This window comes from Periplaneta americana, chromosome 1, assembly GCF_040183065.1.
Source record: "Periplaneta americana isolate PAMFEO1 chromosome 1, P.americana_PAMFEO1_priV1, whole genome shotgun sequence".
In the NCBI taxonomy this organism is placed as follows: domain Eukaryota; kingdom Metazoa; phylum Arthropoda; class Insecta; order Blattodea; family Blattidae; genus Periplaneta; species Periplaneta americana.
Genome location: NC_091117.1, coordinates 167,785,939 through 167,808,451, shown reverse-complemented (window position 1 = coordinate 167,808,451; position 22,513 = coordinate 167,785,939). Strand labels below are relative to the sequence as shown.

At 32.0% G+C, this 22,513-nt stretch overlaps 1 protein-coding gene across 8 annotated transcripts in view; it reads right to left on the bottom strand.

Annotated features, from left to right (window-relative positions):
• The window catches only part of Rbcn-3B (WD repeat-containing protein Rbcn-3B), a 117,915-nt gene that overhangs the window by 77,448 nt on the left and 17,954 nt on the right, over positions 1–22,513 (bottom strand). For 4 of the 8 annotated variants that reach the window (XM_069831838.1, XM_069831852.1, XM_069831876.1 and 1 more), the window contains exons 7-9: positions 8,682–8,708; positions 2,832–2,922; positions 2,464–2,635 (exon numbers count right to left, since the gene is read on the bottom strand). In XM_069831838.1, coding sequence (XP_069687939.1) covers positions 2,464–2,635; positions 2,832–2,922; positions 8,682–8,708 — 290 coding nt within the window. The remainder of the gene's footprint in view (positions 1–2,463; positions 2,636–2,831; positions 2,923–8,681; positions 8,709–22,513) is intronic. The other 4 variants (XM_069831861.1, XM_069831894.1, XM_069831843.1 and 1 more) reach the window with 3 other exon arrangements.

Below are 22,513 nucleotides of genomic sequence, written 5' to 3'. Positions count from 1 at the left end.
TCTTTTGTACAGACTATAAAAAAAGTTTCCTTTGTCAGAAGAGAGCCAATTGTTGATCCATAGGGTTATAAAATGAGACTTTACTGAAGCAAAAGAACTGGATAGAAATATCACTTGAAGAGGTCTTGGTTGCAAATATGTTGCCTGCTTTGCAATATTATCGACTTTCTCGTTTCCAAGAGCCAGAACAGGTCACATTGTCACTCAATTGTACCTACACCAATTTCACATTTCTGATAATCCTACTTGTCTGTGGTGTAATAATCATGATGAAGATCTAGAACACATTCTTCTATACTGTCCATCCAAAACCACAAAAGAAGTAAATTAAAATCATCAGTACCAGTTGCAGAAGAGACAGCCCTGCAGTATATATAGACTACACGCCAACTCTGGCTACTAGCAACAGGCATCTATAATAACCACTTATTAAAATATCCTTCATTTCCCGTGAAAAACAAAAACTGAATAGACTATAGTAGACTTTATGTTATCAGCAAATAGCTGGATACATTAAGAAGATTGAATTGAATTGAATTAATAATACACACTGTTCTAGAAGCATATGACGTATTTCATTCATTAATAACTTAAAAATTGTTGAATATAAGAACATACGGTTATTTTGCAACGTAACTTTTTAACTAATGACGTGTACTTGACTGTTTGTCATTCACCCATATGAAGTCAATTGAAGAGGTTCCTCGAATAATGTAATAAAGCACCATTTAGCAAACTGTTTGGAAATCGAGAAGAACTGTCACATCATCATATTAAAAAAATGAAATAAAAATTCTTGGTCATCATAACCACAATGGATTTTAGAACACACACACATTATAATGTCTCCAAAATAAACATAATATAATGAAATAAATAGATTTTCAACATGAATTTAATGGAATAATGTTGTATATCCATGCACACATATCATTACACTGGAATACAAGTTGTAAATGGACTTGAATAATGACATTATTACTTAGAAACACGCATAATATTAATATACCCTAACATTAACTGATTGTCATTCATAGAATATGAATAATTGCTGTTGAAATAAAAAATTACTTCCATTGGGAATATAGATAGCCCTATAAGAAATTAGCAGCAGCCTGTAGATTACTGTAGAATGACAAGTAACATTCTAGTATGAACCTCAACAAAGATTTTAAATCAGCAAGTTCAGCTGATGATATTCGTCAATTCTTGATAGCAGAGATCAGGTGACCTACACTCACAACCTTACCATGGCATTTCAAGAACACTTCTTGCCATTCGTCAGAGAGATTATGGGTATAGGTTATAAAATAACTACCAGGAGTGCCTTCATGGATTATACATCTTGCAGCCTTTTGTTCTTCACCTTTTATTCTTCAGTGTTTACACTGGCTATATTTCAGCCACAGAAGCAAATCCAATTTCTATCATACATAGGCTTAACATTAGACTTCCATGTCAGAAGTAGTGTTTATGTGCTTGAGGTAGAAGAATTGCTATTTTCACCAGGTGACCATAATTCATCACCTTTGTTTTCATCTGTAAACAACGTGTATTGTAGAATAATTATTCTTCAAATAATTTGGTATTATTATCGAAATACTGCAATATAAGGAATAAAAGTAACCACACATACCTTTCATAGTATTTTTATCTAATGCGACCAGCAAGTTTCTTACAACACATCTGCTTTCTTTTGCTATTTTTGCCATGTTGCTACAGTATGTAGTTACGGTTTTCTTGCATAACCTCCTTGATATGGTGCAAGAAAAACATATCTATTCTACCATCTCTTGAGGGAATATGGTACTTCCACACTCAACATGTATGTTCAGGCCAATAGGTGATGTCACCTGCTATCATATAAACTTACTAAGTCAATTTTTCGAATATTGTTGGTAACGGGGTTCTTGCACTAAACCACAGAATTCTGAAATGCTAAATGAATTAAAAGATTCATGTCGGAATTTCCATCAACGTCATGAGATAAGAATTTGGATGTAGTCCTGAGAACATTTTTACAAGGTGTGAGGTGTGCATCCAGTAGTTTGCTGAGTAATAGAGCACTCACTACATTATGGCATCAAGGCAATTTCGCAATTCGGAGGTATAATCAATATAACACACACACACACACACACATTATTATAAAGTATAGCAGTTAATGCATAACAATGCTGTTAAATTTACAACTCAGAAAACTCTTAGCATAAATATGTTTTCACATTGCAAGTTCTTGGCATAACATTTAGGCTGTACAGCAGTTAGAGCAGCATTTTGCACTGTCAAATAATATGGAGTAATGATCATATCTCATCAAAAATCGTAAAAACTCCTGTACTTTAATTTAAAGCCAACATATAAAGAATTTTGGTTAATGATGTTACAATTTTTGCACATTCAATGTAAATGAAGTGTTGTAAGTAGACCATGAACATTAACAGAATGACAATAAAAAATTACCTGGAGGTTTCACAAAGTCTTCTTGTTTTATTTGAGCTAGCTGACTATTTGTGACATCAGGAATAGTCCAGACCAATACACAGCCCTCAGAATCTCCTCGTACTAAATACTTATACATTTTACCCTGGCGCGATACTACATGATATCTCATTGCTGGTGGACATGACAGAGGCTGTGAACAAGCATTCAAAAATATATTTACATCACTGAATTGATGCCGAAGCATTATAATTAATTCAGTGACAGGACTATTTTCTTTTCTTTTTTAACATCTATAGTACTTTCTGCCTATAATCTTTATATAAATTCCTCACTGTTATTTTTATATAAATAATAAATTTCATTAGGACATTGTATCATGGCAGTACCTTATCAGCTGGAACAGCAAGCAGACAGTAGAGAAATGGATTATCATTATCCACTGACTTGCTGTGGAAGTCTTTATTGTCAGCAATGCTACTGTAAAAAAGGGCAATGTCATATAACAAAGCACAACAACTGTGAAATCCACCATTAAAATAAATTCAAATACAAACAAACTAACAAATTATACATCTTAATAAATTTTTATTTTATACACAATATAAGCCTATATGTGTATATATACCTTAACTTAAAAAAAAGTTTAAATTTCTGTTGAGCAATACAAAATTTGGAAAATACTTTAGAAATAATGTAAGCTTAATAGTTACTTGTAAATATTTTCGGGATATTAAAATACTTTTTCCAGAAATAAAAAAAAATAAATAAAAAGAGGTCAGCTTGATATTCCAAGAGAGACAGAATGGAGTAAATTTAATACAATAGTTGTGCCGATCATAATATTTGAATATTTAAAAATTTATTAAACCTTACACTGGTGTAGCTAATTGCGTTGTCATAGCTGAAACCAATAGTAAAGAGTTACACTACACAACAATTGGCTAAATGACTGGAAATGTGTTACGTTGTTTTCTCAAGATACAAGGAATACAAACATGTTTTCGAATACTACATTTAGACACATGCTAGACTCCTGAATATACGAAATTTTGAAAAGCTGCCATGAGAGTTATAACTGTTGTGATGTGTAAATGTTAATATAAAAGTACACAGTCTTGCCAATACAAATGTTTTAAGAGTTTGAATGAAGCAAATAGTAGTACCAATCTACTCTTATGTTTTCACATAAGGTCAAGTAGGGCTATTATAATACAAAAAATAAATCTTTTACTGTAATTTTTTCTGTCAAAGCATATACAAATTTGAGAAAATTAAGTCAGGTGCTTCATTAGACACAAATGAAGGATTTGGAGTTAAATTTATTTTTTTATCTGTAATAATGGATAAAATTAAAAAAAAAAAAACTAGTATACCATAATAGCCTTTTGTGTTGGCTATTGTGATTGTGATACACCTAGAGGGATATTCTGATACAGTGCTATAAATATGGCCATGTTATACAGAGCAATGAACTAAGGCTATTGTTATACACACAGATGTTTAATGTGTTACTTGTAAAAGTTCGGTTGAAATCACATTAAAATTGACTACGATTTAGCAGCTTCTGTAACGACCTCTTTTTCCCATAAAAATTTTAACAATTTACTGAAATTTTAACACTTACTGCCAATTCTACAAAACTGTTGTATGTCCAAATAATTCTTTTGTGTGTAAGGAAATAGACTGAGAAATTATAATAGTTTGTATTGCTAAAATAAATTAAAATATGTTTTTAAATAATAATGAATGTATTTTCCAAAGTTGTGTTAAATTTTAGCAGTAAGAAAAATGACTATTAGGCTAAAATTGTCAGGTAAATAAGTAGAAATATTATGTGTATTTTTCTAACTTATTCTGTATTGTAAGTGCCATGCCAACATGTCAATTCAAACACCTCTGAAGAGTTGAGAAATTATGAAATACCCTTCAAGAGGTAATAAATTACTTAATTTTAGAAAAATTATCAGCTTGATCAATTTCTTTTATTGTAAACATAATATCATAATAGCTCTTCTAGCATATCACAATAGCCCCACAATGTATATCACAACAGACCTCCTTAATAACACATTAATTACTGCTAGACTGTTCAACATTCACAGCTTTTCTTTAGCTAAAAATGAAGCCGACACTATTCTAAGTAAAAGGAAAATTGAAAAATTATTCTATCTTTACTCATTCAAGAGCAACAACAGAAGTAACTGAGTATCATATCAAAGTTTTTCCAAGAAACAAAACTGCATTTTCTTTTAATACATTTATGAGGCTCATAATGATTTTTTTTAACTTTGTTCAATATTGCTTCTCAGAGAGCATAAAATGTACTTCTATAATCGCAATTTTAAACATTTTCAAACTGAGCCTCTGGTATATTTTAAAGTCTGTATCAAATTAGCCCGACTTATTTTACTAGCTCTACTTGACCCTACAGTTAATTACTAAAAAAACTATGGCTACTATGCCCACGACGTTGTTTGCTTTTGTATTCATTTGTAATAATAGGCTCCTTTAATTCGGTTTTATAATACATTAACATTTTAATTTAATCTCATAAACATATAAATTTTATTATCATGCTGTAGATATAGGAGACCAGATTAAAAATTAGTGCCCCATACTCGTAATTAAAACAAAATATTCGATATTTCAAGTCAATATCCACTTTCAAGAAGTGGAGTTTTGAAGAACACTACAAGCTAATACATATAAAAAAATAAAGCAATTAGTTTATTCCAAGTATATTTCGTTGCTCTGAAACACTCACCGTCCTTTACTCCCAAGAGGTCTACATGCATAATTATGCACTGAAGGAAGATTTTTTAAAGTATTTATAGCTAAATGCTCATTTGAAGATAAGTAGCATTAAAACAACATACCGTATTTACTCGAAACTAATGCATCATCGAATCTAATGTGCACTTCAATTTTCAAAGAATGTTTACTGGTGAATGTAATGCGCAGCAGCACAGCTGATGCGAAATTTAATTTAATTTTATCCATCTACATATCTACAATGGGCTGTAGCCATCTGATTAGCTTTACCGTACTTATAATTGTGTCACTAGTTACAAGGAGCCCATTTTTCCTCCATTCCTGTGTGAATTTCAAAACCTCTACTTCAGGATGCCTTTCTTTTCGTGGGTCAGTGAACTACTTCCTCGTCGCTTTAGAAGAAAATATCACTATTCTGTATTGGTGCCATAAGCGAATGTTGTTCTCTGATACACCGAATTCTCTTGCAGCCTCCCTAATTCCAAGGTTTTCCTCCCGAGTGTCATTTATATTACTGTTGCTCCAAGATATTTTAATTTTTCCACCTCTTTAGAGGATAAATTTCCCATTTTTATATTTCTATTTCATAAAACGTTCTGTCATGAGACATAATCATATACTTTGTCTTTTCGGGATTTACTTCCAAACCTATCTCTTTACTTGCTTCAAGTAAAATTCCGTGTTTTCTCTAATAGTTTGTGGATTTTCTCCTAACATATTCACATCATCTGCACAGACAAGCAGCTGAAGTAACCTGTTCAATTCCAAACCCTCTCTATTATCCTGAACTTTCCTAATGGCATATTCTACAAAGTGATAGTACATCTCCTTGCTTTAGCCCACAGTGAATTGGAAAAGCATCTGATAGAAATTGGCCTATACAGACTCTGCTGTATGTTTCACTGAGACACATTTTAATTAATCGAACTAGTTTCTTGGGAATATCAAATTCAGTAAAAGTATTATATAAAACTTCTCTCTTAACTGAGTCATATGCCTTTTTGAAATCTATGAATAACTGAGGTACTGTACTCTTATACTCTCATTTTTTCAACAATATCTGTCAGATACAAAAAATCTGATCAATAGTCGATCTATTACACCTAAAACCCCAATAATTTCATCTACATATGAAATTAATCTTCTCAAAAGGATATTAGACAAAATTTTGTAATGACGTCAACAAATGCCTACAAAAATACAGAAGCATGTGAAGTGAGGAACATTGAAGAATGATGAGCAATGGGGTAACTCAAACACAGCTGAAGTACACGCAGAACCTAAACAGAAGGATAAAGAGAATTTTCGAGTCTGCATATGAATCTAGTGTGCCCAATTCTAATGCACACACTGATTCTGGAGACTAAATTTGGCTGAAAAAGTGCGCATTAGATTCAAGTAAATACGGTAGTAGTTATTTCAGATGCATTTTATAAAATCAAACAAAGATATGCCAAGCATGCCTCAGTGACAAAAAAAAGGGCCATGCAAAAACTGAAGAAAATATGTACATCTTGCATTTCTCAAGATCAGTAGTTTACCAAGCAAAGTGTGAAGAATTTATCTCGCATATTCTTTAATTTAGTTCATTTAACATTGTAGCATTTTCAGTACAGTATATCTTACGAAAGACTTGCCAAACCTTTCTACTTGCTTACATTAAGCATCATAAATTCAGTCACTTAATAAAAGGCAGTGAAAATAATCATGACTCTATCATTCATATCATTCATTAATTTTTTAGAAAAAGTGTCACCAAAATATGTTCATAATTATTATGATGCTGAATTCAGTCAAACTGTATAAGGAATGTTAAATCTTGAATTAAATTGATATACCGTAACATTCATTTTGTACTAATAACAAAACACAAATACATATTGGAAAGTTGGCAAGTCCTTAATACTGAAAACAAAAAATATGGAACAATGAATCTCTTAATACTCTGCAGTATCGAACATAGCTAGCTAAAACATACTTATTACTCTGTTGCTTTTCTTAAATAACTATCCTAACTTTATTTTTGTGCACACTATTACAAGGATTTTCTAGTATATTATTTTCTATTAAACTGGACACAAGTATCAAATATTAATTTTATAACTTGCACAAAGTATAAGAAACTTACAATATATAATCTTCAAAAAACAAAGTACCATACTGAACTGTGCGATTATAGGGTACATATAAGACAAAATTAGTTAATATGTAATAAGCATATTTATGAAGCAACAAATTTTAAGGTAAAAAATATGAGAGACAATGGACTGAAATACGTAAAGAAGGTTTAAAAATGTAGCGTACTTCAATTTGTCACTACTTTCTTGAATGACTCAATTTAACCAAGTGTTAAATGTTAAAAATTTGTGAAAAAAAAAATTTAAAAAAAAAATAAAAATTATCTCTGTCAATCAGTTAGCAAAAAATTGTAAAATAGTAATGCACTGGCACCATTAACAGTGTGAACAATTTATATATTTACTCCGAAAAATGTGTTTATTTTTGTATGTGTGCATAAGGAATGTTATTTATTATAGGTCTCTCTGAAAAAGGAGAAAAATAATTATTGCACTTACAAAGCCATAAGCAAATTTACAGACTCATATTATTATCTGTTATGTGCACAAATAAATTGCTGTAGATGTTAAGAGTACTGTAAACATTTAATAGCAAACTATGACCCAGGCATCCTGCCCAGTATTGCCAAGAAGATAAATTAGTGACAGAAAACATATATGTGTATGGCTATATCTGTCAATTATAGTATCAAGACATAATCTTTGAATTTATTAAAGGCTTGTGATGAAATTATGTTTACAAAGAAGGAATTTCAGGAGTAATTTTTTATAAGAACGGATTTAAATTTAATGAAATTTTAAGCTCAATGCAAGAAGAGGAAAAGTGATAAACTGTATATTCACTGTATATTTACTAATTAGGAATTTTTACATTAGGAAATAAATGACAAAAATCAGTATTATCTCTAGATCGTAAATCCTTTCCATTATTAAAATTATAGCATAACATGTTGTTTGCAGTATTTTCATTTTATTAATAGTTAAAAATTGCAATCATAAACGTAAATTATTAAAATAACATACCGGTATTTTACAAAGAGCAAAATCCCAGGACTACTATATGCATACTTAATTTTAATGTAAAATTTATGAAAGGTAATATTACAAATTACTCCTTACTAAATGTTTACAATTTGAAAACATAAAGCCTAAGTAAATTAATATGTGACATATAATGGCGTTTTATTCAAATGTGAATTGCATAATACATTATAGAAATTCGTGTATTACGACAGACAAATAAAGCTCGTCTAAATGTATAATTATTCACTTACTAGTGAAAAACGAAAAAAAAAAAAAGTCCTGAAACATAATTGACAAGCAGCCATGACTACTGAAAGATGCTGAGGTGCATAAAATAAATACAAACATTATGTTCCTACCAACCTAGAGACCATCTTTCCTTTCAGCTTGCTAGTGCAGGTACGAGGATGGTTTCACCATTGCATGGATGTAGGAAATTGGATGATGGTGCAAGGAAAAAAACAAACAGCAAATAAAATTAGTTACATGTCTGTGCTATGAACCTACACACTAATCAATAAAAGCTGAAAAGAAAACTCTAAGTGTTCAGATGTTTGTATGGATATTGTAATTACAGTTGAATAACAAAAATTTATATATCTGATTACTTTTTGAATTTATGAAGGGAAAGTTATTCCAAAATAATTGAAAGTACTAAAAATAATTACAATTTGGCACCTTATTCTGGGTACCTTGAAACGGGGTAACATCGGACATGCGGGGTGACTTCGTACACTGTGTATTCTTGAAATTAGTTTTATGTTGATGGATAATTATCTGTTTGTTTTCCTTATGTCGTAATCTCAAAGGATTTTAACTTTCGTTTGTGTGATATTTTTATTAACACTCTCAACAGTGTGTTTTTTTTTTTTTTTTTTTTTTTTTTTTTTTTTTTTTTTTTTTTTTTATGTCTGAAACATCAGATTCATTTAAATTCATTTTAATAACAGGCAGTATCTGGCTCTGTAATTATTTTTAATATATTCTAATGCAATTCCAACCTGAACAGTTCAGTATAACAGCAGCAGAGCACAGTGTGACTTCAGACAATAGATGGGAGATACAGAAGGCTTCTTGGAGTGCCAATTAGGCAAAACTCAGATCCAAAACTTGACTAGAACTGTGAAAGAGGCTAAGTCTGGTCCTTTGTCATACAGAAAAGCTGCCAAAAAAATTCGGGGTCCCGAAATTCTGCCTTGTTGAAAAACTGAAAAACAGTCATTCCAAGATAATTGGTAGTCGGTTGGTATTGGAAAGAGAAAGGGAAGAGGTTCTTGCAGAGGACATTCTGAAAGCTGCTCACTTGGTTTCCCTCTAATATCTGTGGATGTCTGATACATAGTCAAATGTTACCTTGAGAGATCTGGCAGGAAAGGCAAATGTTTCAGAAATAATCTACCCAGTGTGGAATGGGCTACATTATTTCTAAGACATTCCAAGATTCTTAGCATTCGTCTCAGCAAGAGCTAGAGCTGAGGTACCAAAAAACTCTACAATATCAAAAGATCAAAATGCTAAATTGTTAAGATCTTCAAAAGAAGAGAAAGGGGAATTTTTCTTTAATGAATATGTTTTCTAAGAGGTGATTTTGATGTAAGTCGGTGTATTTTGTGTAATAACGAATTTCTTTTTCAGTGAAAGTGACTTTTTATAATTTTAAAACCTTTAAAACTGTATAAAATGAATATATATGATGTAATACATTGTATAATATAGAAAAATAACGAGTGTTCGAAGTCACCTCGATGTGCGGGATGACATCGGACAGTATATTCACTAAAAGTAATTATTGATTATATGTGCAAAAAGATAAAGAAGATAAAAATTATGCAGTAACAAAAAAAATTGAAATATATAATCAACAAAGAAAGTTATAAAGCAATAACTCTAGTAATGTCCGATATCACCACTCCCCCTTTATTTTTGTGAGTAATAACCATATTAATAACCTACAAAATATTGAGACAGATTCTAAATTTGTGACTAAACCAAACACGCAACATATATCTGCTAGAATACTAGTGACATTTTTTCTCAGAGACTAGGTACTGTATATGAATAAACCACAGTATTTTCTTACCAATGTAAAACTGTACAAAACCGAGGGTCCAGAGATTAAATCAGTAAGCTTTGAATACTGAATGAGGTCCTCAAAAATCATTAAAGAAAGGAAACACGTTCATATACAAGTAATCTACATAAATTGAACATAAAATTACAATTGTTTAGTATATGAATTCGTCACTTAAAACACTATTAAAATCAACTAGGACCATAGTAATGAAAAAAAAAAACTGATAGTTTCAATATATCACGTAATCCAAAAGAACATTTTTAAACATCTCTATGACCATAATTTGTTGTACATGTTATTTCAAACTGAATTTCAGAATCCTTTAAAAGAAATATTAAAATCACTGCTCACATAAAATACGTCTAGCAGAAAATCATAATCTTAGTAACCTAAAAACCTTCCACAATATGATTTACATGAGCATTTATAATTTTTATCATAATCTAAATGTGTAGAAGTATGTCATCTCACAGTCAGATATATGTAGCTAATCTAAAGCATAACGAGAAAGCTGAAAAATTAGAATGTATAAAATAAACAAATATGCGTGTGTGTGTCTGCTAAAAAGAAACAAAGTGAGCAATACTTAGCTACACTGCTCTGCCGATTTAGTAGAATGTGTTTGAGTCTAAAGTAAGCAGCAAAACAATACAACGTGATCTGTTGTGACGAGAATCCAAGCCTCCGCATACCGGTAAGGCATCATGTCACAAACATGTTCCCATCTTAGTCTGACAAAGCAAAACATTATTCAATGCCTGGGCTTTCTCCGAGTATTATACAGGGTGCTCTAAAATTCCCCTTACAAACTTCTAGGACTTGTTAAGGGGACTGAGTAGATAATATTTTGAATTGGAACCCATGTCCGGAAATGTACCATTTCCGTGCTACAGCCGTTTGAAAGCAAGCACTGCCTGAACGTACGTCACATGTCTCAATAAGTAACAGCTTCGCGATTTGTCCGCCTGCAGCGTTACATGATGAGGGGTGCTTACGTCAGATCATGTGATATCAATTGACGTTTATTCTACCTCTCAGAGCTAGTTCGAGCCTCATTCACGTGTCTTTCAGTGTTAGAGCAACATGGTTCAGTACACTTTTGCAGAATACACTGACATGATCCTTCTGTATGGCGAAGCTCGAGGTAATGGAAGAGCTGCTTGTCGTCCTTATCGAGATCGATATCCACAACATCCGACTCCATCACATACCCTTTTCACCATAATTACGCAACAGCTTCGAGAAAGGGGTACCTTCACCACCAGCAGGAATGACTGTGGTGCTCCAAGGAAATGCTGCATTCCCGAATCGGAAGAGGCCATACTGCATCAACTTGAAGGGAACCCATCAACAAGTACACGAGCAATTGCACATGTAATGGATGTAGCTCCCAGCACCGTCTGGAATGTTCTGCAAGTGATGTACTGGGTCACGCCTCATAATAAAATAAATTACTTGTAGCAGTGGTCGCATTAAAAACATGTTTTCAAACGACTGTAGCACGGAAACAGTATGTTTCCGGACATGGGTTCCAATTCAAAATATTAACTACTCAGTCCCCTTAACAAGTCCTAGAAGTTTGTAAGGGGAATTTTAGAGCACCCTGTATCTAGGTACAAAGGTAAACAGCGCACAGAGCAAGGATATTGCTGGAGAATTTAAGGTAATATTTATTTATTTATTTATTTATTTATCTATTTATTTGATTTGTTTTTTATTATTTTTTTGCTTATTTATTTTTTTACTTATTTATTTTTTACCTATTTATTTATTTGTTTACTTATTTATTTTCTTATTTACTTACTTATTTCCTTTCTTATTTATTTATTTATCTATTATTGTATTTTATAAATAGCTGTTCGGTAATATAGAAAATAAAATTTATTTGTATTAACGCTGTATCAGATTCACTTCTTATAATGAACTGACAACTCTTAAATACCCATCCCATATGATTGTTTTTTTACTGTCTGTAATATTCCTTAACTTTCGTGCTCCACCTAAACATGATGCTTGCCGATTCCAGGGGACTTGCTCCGAGTATTATATCTAAGTACAAAGGTAAACATTGGCTTTCTCCTATATCGACGAGCAGTGTATAAGAACAGAAGTCTTCTTTCCTCATCAACCAATACAAACAATACACTTTTGCTCCAGCTTTATTCCAAATTCACTTTGTAAAAAGTGCAAATCATTAAAAATAACAATTCTGTTACAGAACAAATTCTACATCAGCAACTTATCTACAACAATGTTATACTCAAATATTTAAGTGTCGACGTATTCAGTGTTGATAAAAGAAACAGGAACATCAAGTGAGCCTGAAATTTTGAACTTATTACTCCTGTTCATTAATAGTTTTCTCAAGATGGCTCTTCTGATGATAATTTATAGAATTACAGTTACACAAAATATGAATATGACAAATAAAGAAACAAACAGATTTTTAATATCAAAACTGACCCAGAAAAATATATCAATTCTTTGAAGTATTTCATTCTTAAATTACAATAAAAAATAATCCAAGCTTAGGACGTCACTTATAGAAAATGATAACAATAAAGGTAAAAGGGGGGAGTGTAAGATGGAGTACAAAAAGACATTATGAAAGAAGTTGCATGAAGGATAAAAGCACAGATAAAAAAAACTACTACACGCCCAAGTTAAATCTGCATCCGGAAAGAATGTGAATCATTGTTCCTTCTCCCTCTGATCTTTGTGACCTATGAATAAATACTGAGCTGATAAAGAGGTGTTTACTGTTCGTGTCAGCGAGTTGTATGAGATAGTGGTGAATACACGTGTATAGGAGGTGCTGAAAGTATTGTACCCATATAAATACTCTGAAAGTGTTAATATTATGTACTCTATTTCTTATACACATTATATATATTACCTGACTCATTGCGTTACCTCTTGTAACATGAACTCACTCACACACGACACAGTAGATTGTATACTAATAACTAGAGCAATTAGAGCTACTAGGCTCGTCTCTTGCATTCATGGGATGCAAATTTAACTTGGAGGCGTAATACTTTATATTCATTACAGTTTTCCTGAGCACTCAACAAATCATTCTGTCTTTCTATTAGAAAAGATTACGAAAAAAATACGTAATGGAATACCCTGTTATAAACTTGTTTAGTAGTGGAATTACAATTATGAATTAGATTACACATTACAGATTATTTTGAATTAATGATATACTTATTAATAATAAATAGGAATTCATTTTAAGACAAAAAGAGAATACAATATCCTTTTTTCTTTATACAGCTAACATAGGGTTCCTAAAACGCACATTTTGATTATCTCTACTATAATTTGAGCAGAAAACAATAAATATATCATATCTGAACATAATTTCATGATAAATAAGTTATGAAAGCTTACTAAAAACATGGAAAAGAGACGGTGACCTATGTAGCATGATCAATATAATCTAACTACAAATCACAACATATTATAATATCAATTGCTACTCTTCGGAGTTTACAAAATAAATAACTAAATAGACGAATGAATGAATGAATGAACGAATGAATGATTAAACAAACACATACATACATACACTGTGTCCCAAAAGTCATGGTGAGATTTCAGAAGATTTTATTTTTTGAATGAATAGAAGCAGAAATATAATATTGGTGCCAGATGAAAATAAAACTCTCAAAATTTTTCGTCTGTAAGTTTGAGGCACTGAAAGAAACAAAAGATGGTAACAATCGAACAAATGCAATAATTTTCATTGTTACAGATGGAGTGTTGCTGCTGTAGACAATTTTCAGCAGGACACCAAAATGTGTATGACGAAGAGCGCAGTGGGAGGCCAACCATCGGCGCTATGCCCTGTGCATTCAAAAACTTTATTACTGACCGCACTTCACAGGCGGTGGGAGCTGGAATAGGAATGTCCATTTTCAACCAATGCAACGAAACTACTGAGAGCACTCAGGAAGTTCCGCTAGTGCATGCGCCATGCCAGGACATTACTTTATCACGTACACGCAGTCACGTTGCACAACATACAGTTTGCTAGGTGTGAGACGAGTGGGAAAGTTACTTTATGGACGCGCCTCGTACTTTCGGTAATTCAGTGTTACATGACAGTTATGTCACGCTATAGGTCTACAGAGTGTGCAAATAGCCTACTTGTTTAAGCCCATCTAAGAAACGATTCAAACGAACATCTCAGAAAAACGTATGATATTAAATACGTATAAAGCAGAAAAGAGTTTAAATCTCCTTGCACTGATGTCGGACATCACAAATAAAACTGCATATTCCATGAAAGTATGTAAAGCTTCTATTTACCGAGTGATTTGTGAGTACAGGATAATTCACTGCATAAAAGCATCACAAAATAAAAAGCCACCTGCAAAGACAGTGGATACGGTTGACGAGTTTGACAAAAATGCTATCACAACAAAAGTTCACGCGTTTTTCTTTCGAAATGAACTGTCTATAATAGACAAAGGGTTTGCTTCGGTTAATGAAGATCCTGATATGCTGGATATTCGAAGAACATTTTCTGAGTTATTAAAGGAATTTAATTTCAAGTATGTTTGTCACAGACATGAAACTATGCTGATAGACAAAGATAATGTTATTCTGTGGAGAAATTTTTTATGACGAACTATAAAATCAATGAGGCAAGAAGATAGGAAAATATATTACACAGATGAAACATGGTTCAATGAAGAAATAAAGTTTGGGTAGATTCATTTGTTTCGTCTTTGCAGCAAGCCTTTTTGTCGGGATTATCTTGTGGTGATAAGTCCTCCTCAGGAAAAGGAAAATGTTTGATTATTATTCATACTGGAAGTGAATCGGGCTTTGTGGATGGCTGTTTGTGGGTATTTGATTCGAAAAAGCACTGACCATTTCAAAGGTGAAACTTAAAACTTAGATGCAAATCACAATAACTATAAACGTTTTAACTATCGACAGCCTGTAACCCTTTCTGCATTCCATTTCACACACGAGACCTGACTTTGGTTATCCCTGTTTGCTACTTGAAGGCTGCAAGAACTTCATCTGTGTTTTACTTTTCAGTGACTAGACTCAGCAAATGGACAGTACAGCGCATCTCTATGCAGACCACCTTGCTCTCAGCTAGATATCAGGGCAGCGGGTAGACTCTTAAGTGCGCAAGAAGGCAATGGGATGACGACCTATGGGATAGACAGTTAAAAGAGACTGGAAGTCTACTGCAGAAAAAGCGTACTGGAAGACCATCGACAAATGATGAAATGGTAGAAGCCTTCCGAAGAGCATTTGTTCAGAGTACAAAGAAATCAATTCGTAAATGTGCTCGATAATCCAGACTTCTGAAAACAACAGTTCATAGAGCTTTAAAGAAAAGTCTTCATCTGACTCCTTATAAAGTTCAATTGTTACATGCACTTCGTGCAGATGAATACCACTAACGGTATGAGTTTGCTGTGAATATGCTTAATGAAAATGACAACAATGGTCAGTCACAGATTCAAATTTTGCTAGCCACAAAACATATTGCACTTTTCTTTGGACATCTATCATGTATAATTAACTGTAACAATGAAAATTATTGCATTTGTTCATTTGTTATCATCTTTTGTTTCCTTCGTGCCTCAAACATACAGACAAAAAACTTTGAGTGTTTTATTTTCAACTGGCACCAATATTACATTTCTACCTCCATTCATTCAAAAAATATATTTCTCTGAAACCCCACCATGACTTTTGAGACACAGTGTATATATCTTTAAAAAAAAAAAAAAACTTTAAAATTATTTAATTCTGACATTCAAGAGATAGCTTGTACATTTCCATACTACAAATGAACATTTGACCTTTCTTCTTAAGAGATTTATAATTTGAATAAGAAACTAAAAATACTGCAGATATAATATTTACATTGGTCTATTAAAAATTGTGCTGTACAATATAAACAGTGCCGACATTTTATTATATTACTGTACTAATATTCATGCATGTTACAACCAACACTCAATGAAAAAAGGCAACAAGGGAACATACTTCTCTAACTACAACATTGCAATACTATAATAAATATCAAACATCAAGCGGCATTATAAGATAATGAGTGAAAATAAACTGGTACCTGAAAGTGAATGAGAACAGTGAAGTTTTCATGAATTCTAATTTTAGTTTAAACAATTTAAAAAAAAACTAAATTTAATTTGGGAGGTAACAGGTCTTAAGTGCATTTCATTAATATTAACAACTTCTGCAGTTCTGGTTAACATGGAAAAACAAAAGTAATTAATTTTGTTTTTACAATCGACAATACAAAAATTAAATTACTTCCTACAAATTTTTTTTTTTTTTTTAATTCTGTCTTTGCTCATATCATTCATACAAAATTCACTGCTACAGTAACGGACATATGAATTTTATTTGATTTGATTATTTATAATAATTATAGGTGTAAAATCATAGTATTAATTTTTTGTATTTATAGCAACACTGGTTTTAAAAATAGCACTTTTTGTTTTAAAAATAGTGTTTATTTCCTAAAATATGTTTTGCCATTTTTCATGTATTTGAGAGGAATAAATGAAAATAAAATTAAATGGTAAATGGATTGACATACCTGATCAATGTTACAATGTTCAGTTACATAATTATAGTTTCAATTATGTGGCCACAAGACAAAAACAGACAGATAAAAACCATGACACTGAAAAAAAAATGTGCACAGATATATTTGAGGACGACCCATTTTGTTAAACATTAAATGAACGTTCATGTTTAAATCCAAGGACAACAAGCAATTATTGTAATTTAAAAATCAATGATCGAAATATTACAAACAGCTGATGCCTCCCTTCATTCCTGCCTGGGAACGATAACCATGTTCATATCAGATATATCTCTGGTCCATGTGCTCTGTAGCAGACGAAAGCAAAGATCAATATTTTGCATGCACAGTTCACAGTATGCCAGAATCCACAAAAACGAAGTTCCCACCCATATCCAGAAGAACAAAACAAAATCTGAAAAGTTTATTCAAATTGAAATTAAAAATGATTACAATTCTTCTAAATCTCTCGTATTTTTCTGAAAATATGATTTATTGCGCTAATATCTATTTTAATTTGCATTAATGAAACTGGCTTCAAAGAGTTGCAATTGTGATGGAAAAAAAAAAAAAAAAAAAAAAGTGCAAAAAGCATGTTTATTTTTATTGCGAATATTTCATACCTCCAATTATAATGGACAAACTACCAAACCTCCTAATGCTAATGGTAGACACTTAAGTTAAAGTTAAAATTAAAATGCAAAGAAAGAATTTAAAGTTTTTAGAGAAATTTAATATTCCTGTTTTATAACGAAATTTCCCGAAAACATGAATATTTTTTTCTGTCTAGCAAGATGCAATCATAAAAGAGATTTGCTGACTTGACAATCAAATTAAATTCACATCCTACAAAAATAATTCATAGGGCCAACCAATATTAATGGATGTTAAAGTTATAAAATCATATAATGACATAATTCAAAGAAGTATTATGCCACTCTCTTGGGGAGGACTCGGTAACCAAGACAACTGGCCTAAATGATTAACTCATTTCTTTGTATGGATAACACAAAATGTTGTCTTGAATTATACCTATGAGAACACCAAAATATATATATTAAGAATTAAATATGCATTACCATAACAAATCTAAAAAAAAAAATCAAGACTTTTAATAATGAAGCACTAAAGAGAGGAGAAGATAATATCTTGCATTACACATTATCATCCTAATCATGCTGAAAAAAATTTTACTCCTGATACTTACCCATATTATTCAAATATTCGCAAAGTGAACCACGTATAATTTACTATTAACGCATAACTTTGATATTCATTCAAATGCAACCTATAATTTTACTCTTCTTTTGCAAAACTGAATGTTTGGATGATCAACTAACTGCTATCCCAGTATAGGAAACAACGAATTTTAACTAATTTTTATAGATATATTTCCTATTATTCATCTATACATAAAATGTTAATACTGCCTTAATATTTATGTATGTTAGGTGGGTTAGTGAAGAATTTCTAGAAGAGTGTGCATGTTCATTGTACAAGGGCAATTCGTGAAGTAGAGAACATTTAGCCATAAAAACAATTATTGTTATAATCTTATTATACAAGTCTTGTCTAATACCTTAACTTACTTCTCTACATAGTCATCTTACACATTAGGTACTTATTGTACCTCAAGACCAGTTTAATTACCATTCAGTCATTCAGATGATCTATCAACTGATCGATTGGTCAGTTGGTATTCTGTCAATCAGTTGTTCAGCATCAGTTTGTCACATGTTCAGTTTTAATACCTCATTTGATAATTTAGTAAGTAATGAGCCTCTTAAATTTGTTTGTATATTGTTGTATGGTTGGTTTATTTTATTGTTTTATTCTCCCACTAATCACCAAGATCCAGCTAATTGGCTAACTGGGTAATGAGTGGCATAAATTAGTTCGTGTATTGTTGTATGGTTGGTGTGTTTTATTGTTTTACTCTCCTACTAATCACCGAGATCTGGCTAACTAACTAACTGACTAATGAGTGGCGTAAATTTGTTAGTGTATTGTTGTATGGTTGGTGTGTTTTATTGTTTTACTCTCCCACTAACCACCGAGATCTGGCTAACTAACTAACTGACTAATGAGTGGCGTAAATTTGTTAGTGTATTGTTGTATGGTTGGTGTGTTTTATTGTTTTACTCTCCTACTAATCACCGAGATCTGGCTAACTAACTGACTGACTAATGAGTGGAGTAAATTTGTTAGTGTATTGTTGTATGGTTGGTGTGTTTTACTGTTTTACTCTCCTACTAATCGCCGAGATCTGGCTAACTAACTGACTAATGAGTGGCGTAAATTTGTTAGTGTATTGTTGTATGGTTGGTGTGTTTTATTGTTTTACTCTCCTACTAATCACCAAGATCTGGCTAACTAACTAACTGACTAATGAGTGGCGTAAATTTGTTAATGTATTGTTATATGGCTGGTTTGTTTTATTGTTTTACTCTCCTGCTAATCACCGAGATCTGGCTAACTGGCTAACCGGTTAACGAGCAGCATAAATTTGTTTGTGTATTGTTGTATGGTTGGTTTGTTTTATTGTTTTACTCTCCTGTTAATCACCGAGATCTGGCTAACTGGCTAACCAGTTAACGAGCAGCATAAATTTGTTTGTGTATTGTTGTATGGTTGGTTTGTTTTATTGTTTTACCCTCCTGCTAATCCGGCTACGAGCGGCTCACTCGCCCATAGGCAAAAACTGTGGTGGAAAGTAAAACTGATCGCACTGTAGTATTAAACTATATTCACAATGATTACAAATTTCTGTAATCAATTTCTTTGGAATGAGCAGAAAAAAAGGTTGATTATCTTATCGCCTATTCCTAGGAATAGGACACGAAATAAATTTCTTAACAACCATTAATTTCATCTTAAGAGCCGAAATTTGTATCTTAACAGTCACTTGGTAACAGAAGCTATGAAGATTATTTGGGAACTTCACATGTCTGAAGATGATTTGTTGATTGCTAAAGTAATTCTCAAACAGTTAAGATAAAATGTACTCGTAGCTTTCTCATTGTAAATTAAAACCCGTTTATGCTGTTTTGCCAGGCTGTACGTTTGGAATTTGCCTTTGCATTAGGTAGAAAACCGCATTTTAAAAAAAGTGGCACTTAAGATGTTCTGCCTATCACCAAACAATATGCAGAAATTCTTAATGGAAAAAGAAGGAAGAGGAAGGAAATCTAGAAGTAAAAACAGAAGTAAGAACGAGATGAAATAAGGGAGAAGAAGGAGAAGAAGAAGAAAAAGAAGAAGAAGAAGAAGAAGAAGAACCATCTTGAACACGCAGCAAAACTGTACACTGTACTTTCGATTTATATTAAAAAACAAATGCACACACATTGTAATTTATGTCCTACGACAGATTTAGAATGTGAGATATTTGCATCCAATCCCACTCATCCACCCCACATAAAGAGAAAGTCATAATCCTGGCACCACTTGTTTCTTCTAAGAATTCAACTATATCTGTCTATATCTGTGCGTGTGCGTGCGTGCGTGTGTGTGTGCACACGCGCAGATTGCAGAAATGCCTCTAAAACACCTTTCACATAATATTCGCATTAAAAAGCCTACATTCTTGAAATAGTTTCTAGCAATTCGTAGTAAGTAAACAAGTGCTCACTAGCATTTTCCGATATTGGCAAATAAGAGCTTCTACACTTTTAATAGTCTGGCAGTGTCAAGAATACTATTTGAGAACCAGTGGGCAAATATAAAGCAAGAATTATGTCTATCAGAGTTTCATTCTGACGCAGACAATAGATGGTAAAATATTCCTTGAGGTCCCACATTCAAGGATATAGTTCCTTTATATACCATAATTTTATCGGACAGACTCTTCGCTTTCTCCATAAAGTCATGTTATGACCTCATGAACTTTTCCCATCACATCAAACATGATATACACTCAACTGGTAAGGATATTAAATACAAAAATACAAATTTACAATAAAAGTTATATTTTATAATTATAGCCATAACCATTCTCTTAAAGTAATAGTGAATGCACTTAAAGAATAATCCTGAATTCTATAAATACCAGACAATGTTGTAGTTTAAATTGGAGTCTAGGCATAATTCAAGTCATTTTAAGTCCTTATGTACAACAAAGTGAATACGAGGAACATCCTTTGTATCTAAAATGTAATGCAGAAAAACCACTTAAAAATGGTTACTAAGAAACAATTATAATGAATATTTCAGTAAAATAATATAATTAGCCGAAAAATTGCCAAAAATTCAAATGTCGAGCGTTTCTTGAGATACACCCATTTCTTTTGTCATAACACAGAATCCCTATTACCAGTGCAGAAAGCATTGTATCACCTTCTCATGAAGCTAATTTTAAACCAAGTTGATGGCCGAAGAAGTGAACTATCATTACCACCACCACCATTATTATTATTATTATTATTATTATTATTATTATTATTGCATGAAAGTAAATTGTCCTAAATGTTACAAGACATACTGCATTATTTGTAATCAGGGCCAATTCTGCAGACTTTTTGTCAAAAACTTCAATCATGAAGTCGTAGAATGACATGTTTTGTTTCTCTTGTTTCAGAATCTTCAGCAGCCTCTTTGCAATGAGCACCATAAAAAGCTCAAAGTCTGATCTGTGACTGTGTACTCCGGAGATAGGTTTTGATTTCCTTCAATGTAGAGAATGACCTACCCGGATGCAGGAATTATTAAGTTCGTAACTTTTGGTGCTTCTAATAATGCTTTGTTCAGTCCACTGAAGGTTTGATACTGGATTAGATTAAATACTAGTTGGTTCCTGAATTCATCAGAATTGTATGTCACAAAGAGTTTTGTCTTAATCATGGAAACTGAAAATGTCTGCCATAAGATTTCTTCAGAGAATTAAAAGCAGAATCGGAAAAGTCTGTACAATACATATACTTCAAATAATTCGGGAGAGAAAGGTACTCTAGATGATTAAACTCCGCATATGTCACTTAATTGGCATGAAAAGTGTTAACAACTTTACAAAACAAAGCACGATATGACTATTTTCTGTCACTCACAGCATTCTGTTGCTTTTTTTTTTTCAATTATTATTATTATTATTATTATTATTATTATTATTATTATTATTATTATTATTATTATTTTATATATATATAAAGGTCACACTTACTTTTCTTCTGGCTCAGTTTTGGACCAAAAATCATCAAAATTACCACGCAGTTCCTTTTAGCTCACTCTGAAATTCGAGAATTTTTTTCAAACATTTTAGTTTGTAGTATTTTGAAGTGCTGCAGAATTTGGAAATATACTTTAAAAAATATTAAGCAGAAAATTAAAATTAAATTCTACAAGTGTGAAGTAAAATTCTTTCGCACATCTTGAGTCTCACAGTCCAACTGACTGACACTGTCTTCTATAGATCTGCAAAATCCTTCAAGTTTGACACAAACCTGGTAAATCTGCTGTTATATAAACATACGATGTGGGATGCTGAAGAAAAATGTCATTTGAAGAAATTGTCCAAAGCGTGCTCTCTTAGAAGATTTG